At 41.3% G+C, this 4,549-nt stretch overlaps 1 protein-coding gene across 1 annotated transcript; it reads left to right on the forward strand.

The window, feature by feature from the left end:
• Nucleotides 1-39: 39 nt before the first annotated feature.
• Nucleotides 40-3,299, forward strand: T265_07705 (hypothetical protein; the record flags this gene model as incomplete). Its single annotated transcript, XM_009173293.1, has 2 exons — nucleotides 40-163; nucleotides 3,181-3,299. The coding sequence occupies 2 exons, from the start codon at nucleotides 40-42 to the stop codon at nucleotides 3,297-3,299; spliced, it is 243 nt and encodes an 80-aa protein (XP_009171557.1).
• Nucleotides 3,300-4,549: the final 1,250 nt, after the last annotated feature.

Raw genomic sequence — 4,549 nt, forward strand, 5'->3', positions numbered from 1 at the left:
ATGCCGAACCATCGTTTGCCGAAAAGAGTGCTGTTTTCCATGCCCAATTCAGAGTGGCGTAAACAGAGAGGTGGCCAACCCATGACCTGGCAAAGGAGTATGAAGGAGATCACGAAACGCTTGAGTGCTCTCGGTGCTACTCGCCTTTCAGGATGGGGACCGCGTGATCCTCACTGTGCCCAGTTGTAGACACTACAAGATATAGCTGCCAACCGATGTCAGGGGCGTTCTTGTTGTCAGTTTCCATCCAGATCGCCTGAGTGAGTGTCTGGAGGTGTAGGCAACTCGGAATGATTGTGGTAAGTAGGTTGCACTAAATCCCTTCCCTGTCCACCTTTACGCTTTTCTTTACAATAAGGCTTTCAATAAATCATTGTTGTACATCAGTGAAGCATTGATGTTGAACACTGATGTCATGCTGTCGATGATGATGATGATGATGATCCACAGTTAAATCCCTTTCAAAAGTCAGCCTTCCCGCTTTTTAGCCTAGTCTTCCGCAACGAACAACAGGCATAGTTCAGAGTTCAGCTGCTCGCGAAAGTTAAGTGGTAAGCTGAATGGTTAACATAGCTGGATAAAATTTGTTATAAACTGACTGTATCACAAACGATAAGATATTCTTCTTAAGATCTTCCAGACGAGCATCAAAAGATACGTTGTGATTGGGGCAAACTTGGTCAAGAAAACCAATGAATCCACGGGTTATTTTACTGATCGTGTCCTGAGGCATATTTACAAAATAATCGTGTCTCATTTTAGAAGCCTCAAATCACTGTGGTTAATGAACGATGGATTAAGCTGCCCCTAAACCACCTTTCAGGTCTATGCATTGCTTATCCGTCCCCTAAAATCTGTTGTAAGTAAACATTGCTTTAGGATACACTGGCTTAATCTAGCAATACCACTCCAGACCGGTCACAAATTTTATAGTGTCTGTGAGAAAGATATAAGTCGATGGCTATTATGAACTGCGTGGAACAACAAATTGATCTCTCAGGTTACATTCCAAACATTCCGGTGGCACATATGAGCACAAGATGCCAGCTGAACGTCATATTTTTGGGCAAGTTTCTACTGCCGGTTTGCCAACATGAGGTCATAAAGAGAGAGTTAGGTGTCCTGATTTACAGCATACAATGCACCTTGCTTTTGATATCAAATTTGAAGAGGCTTAAAAGGAGTAGGAAAAATAAATGGTGAGCAACAGCAAACTGATTTTAGAGCCACAGGTCATAAAAGAGAGTTAGGTGTCCTGATTTACAGCATACAATGCACCTTGCTTTTGATATCAAATTTGAAGAGGCTTAAAAGGAGTAGGAAAAATAAATGGTGAGCAACAGCAAACTGATTTTAGAGCCACCTGACATGCAATGTGTGATTTAAGTGCTTATTTAAAAATAGACATTTATGTTTCATTCCGTGTTTATCACTGGTTGTGCAATCACCAAACTTTAAACGGAATCAAATAAGGGTGTAACATATATAATACAAAAATAACATATATTTATCATGAAATCAACCAACATTCGACTCTAATGAAGTTCAACCATTATTATTTATTCGATTCCTCCTCCCACCCGGAAAGAATCATCCTGATTAGGTACCATGAGTGGAACACGGATGAAGGATCACAGTCAAATATTTTTAGTTCATATTGTAGGCTCGTATGTTGTCGAAACGTGAACTGGTCATGGTTGGTCACAATGCCGCTCACCGTACTAACGTCGAAAACGTCAAACAAATACAACGCGAAGAAAAACCGGTGGCCGGTTTACCCGTTAGAATGTTCCAGAAATGTGTGGGAACGAATTTTGTGACCAAGGAAAGTGCTATTCAGACACCGATGGTTTTCAGTAGGGTTAAAACAATTTTTACGCCGCATCACAAACTAGCGGTTGATCGAGTACTATCCGATCCGCTTGACGTCACCCAAAAAACAACATCTGTTTTGTACAGATAACCACCGAAAAGTATCCGCTGGTGATGACAGATGCATTGAGCATGCTTGCGGGTACATCAAAATGCGTTCAATCTTAACTGGTGATGACAGTGCATTGAGCATGACAAGCTTGCGGGTACATCAAAATGCGTTCAATCTTAACTGGAGTTCATCACTGATACCTTGCACAAACAAAATGGTATGCCTTGAAAACAACCTTTTATGAAAGCAAAGAAGGTTGCCTGTTTTCCAACAACATTTTTTCAATGTGCCCAACGTTACATCCCTATGAAACCCAATTTGGCTTGCGGCGCCAGCCATACATATGAGCTTATCAGCCTCACCACTGGGAACGCTTGAAAAATTTGCAACTGATTCCTGTTCATCATTGCTCCAATAACTCGTGCAGAATTGATCTTTTGAGGTAAAAATTAACGGTCAACTTTTGAGGAAGTGTGACCCAGTGATAGGATAACCCAATGGGCGAAAACCCGACATGTACCGTCAGCTATTCAGACCCTGCTTGAGATAAGATAGGTGTATAGAGCACGACCTACTGCTTCTTCAAATTTCTATTCAAACATTGCTGCAGCCATACCGTGCAACTTTGTTCGCCTGATCGCTTCTCAGCAAAAGTACCCTTTCGCCACGTATTCCCTCCATGATTCCACATACTGCAAACTAATAAAGCAACAACCTGACGATTTTCGACAATGATTTGCAGGAAGAATTCGAGTTGTCCCTAGTTCTTGATGTCAAAACGTTGTCTCTAGAAAGTAAACTGAATTCCGCATGGATGCACCCATGAGCATTTGCTCTGTAATTTGCCTACGGCTAGCAGCTTACAAGACGTTAGAATAGACCGAGTATCTATCCTGTCCTTTGGTGGAAGTCTAGCTGTCACTACTTTCTCGTCATTTTATGGTCCGTTCATGCCTGCATTTCTGTGACAGCTCAGGTTTTAAATAAAACTACTCCAATACTCAGCCCCTTACTATTAGGCGCGGGCCAACACTTCACACTCTGTACTTGCGCGAATTTGCTTGTGCGCGTCAGTTTTCTCGTGTTTTACTACAGAGTTAGTTGAAGCGGCTAAGCGAACAAGTGGTTAATATGACACACCATATGCCTCATTTAATTCAACTACTTTTCCTAGACGTGGGCACACTGGATAACCGGAAGCTTCTAATTAGCTGACGCTGCTTGCAGTCTAATTATAACTGGTGTCTTCTCTTTAGTTCCAAATATTTTCCGGACAGAATTTTGCCAAGCGCTAATGGTAACACAAGCATCTTCTCGTCACCTGCATGAACTGTTCGTGTCTTATCTGGATCAAACAGGCTTGCACGGCAATTGACTTGTCTCAGTATATTGGACAAAGTGTAAATGTGAAAAAGGTTCAAATTACATACATTGACTGATCAATGGGTTATTGGTTGACACGTGTTTCAGCGACCACTTGAAATGAAATCAGCGTGGCTATTTTGATGTCAAGATTACTTTGCAATTCTATGGAACCGCTTCCTTTAGTTTCACGCGTCCGCTATTTTGCTAACCTCCGTACAACTTGGTACAGTTAGACCAATGTGAAATTGCCTTGCCATAAACTTCCGTCCGATGTTTCTAAGTCATATTGGGCTTCTCCGAAGATACTTGACAGATGAAGAGTTATAGAAAGTAAGATGACTTCCCAAAAGACGATCTTCATTTACGTGCTTGTACACCTGGCCTACAAAAGCGTGTGTTTTGGATTCTCCACACTGCATCTAGTGAATACAGTTATATTCCTCTGTAAGTAAGTGTATGGCGCTGTAAATATTTTGCCTACAAAGCTTTATGTGTATGAGACTAGCCGGCTGAGTAGTGAACAGAAAACCGTTAGAGGAAGAAGTTGGATGGCAAAGAGCTAAGCAAACCGTACAAATCCCTGTAATGGCGAAAAGCTGGTGGTAATAAAGGCAATAGCCAGTCGTGAAATACTAACTTTGCAAACAGATCCATTGTCTTGTAGTTTGTTATAATAGTCACCCTATTGATGGATTACACGACCTTGAAACCTGAGAGGATCATTCCCGGGGGATGTATCATTCGGTGCCGTCTTGTTAGAAATGGATCAATCCCTATCTATGTAATGATGGTGTGCATGGCAATCAAATAATACTAGAGATCAGATGCTGCTTTTAGATGACTAAGTGAAGGTATATTTGGTCCAGGATGCTACTCTCTCTTACCCATCAAAACCTTGTCCTAAACTTGTGGCCAGTAATTCATCCTAAGCACTTGTCAACGAAACAGCTGAGTTCTGGCTATCGAATCGATATAAGCACACATCAGTAGACAGCTAGTTACTTCGGCATAGAATTAGTCGCAACTGTGCTGTGGTAGAATGCTTTCATTAAGTAAAATCATCATGAGCATGAGGTGTAAATGCATTTTAAACATTTAGTAACACTCCTATGTGTTCTACAGGGTAATTTCTTAGGGCCCACTAAAACGTGATGATTGAAGTGAATCCAGTTCTGCTTTTAAGTTCATGAAACAGCTTTGATGTCTTTAGGAGTAGAATTAATCTAAATGAAGAGAGAAAAAGGTGGATCCTGTGGAGTG

Source organism: Opisthorchis viverrini (genome assembly GCF_000715545.1).
Source record: "Opisthorchis viverrini unplaced genomic scaffold opera_v5_182, whole genome shotgun sequence".
Taxonomy (NCBI): Eukaryota; Metazoa; Platyhelminthes; class Trematoda; order Opisthorchiida; family Opisthorchiidae; genus Opisthorchis; species Opisthorchis viverrini.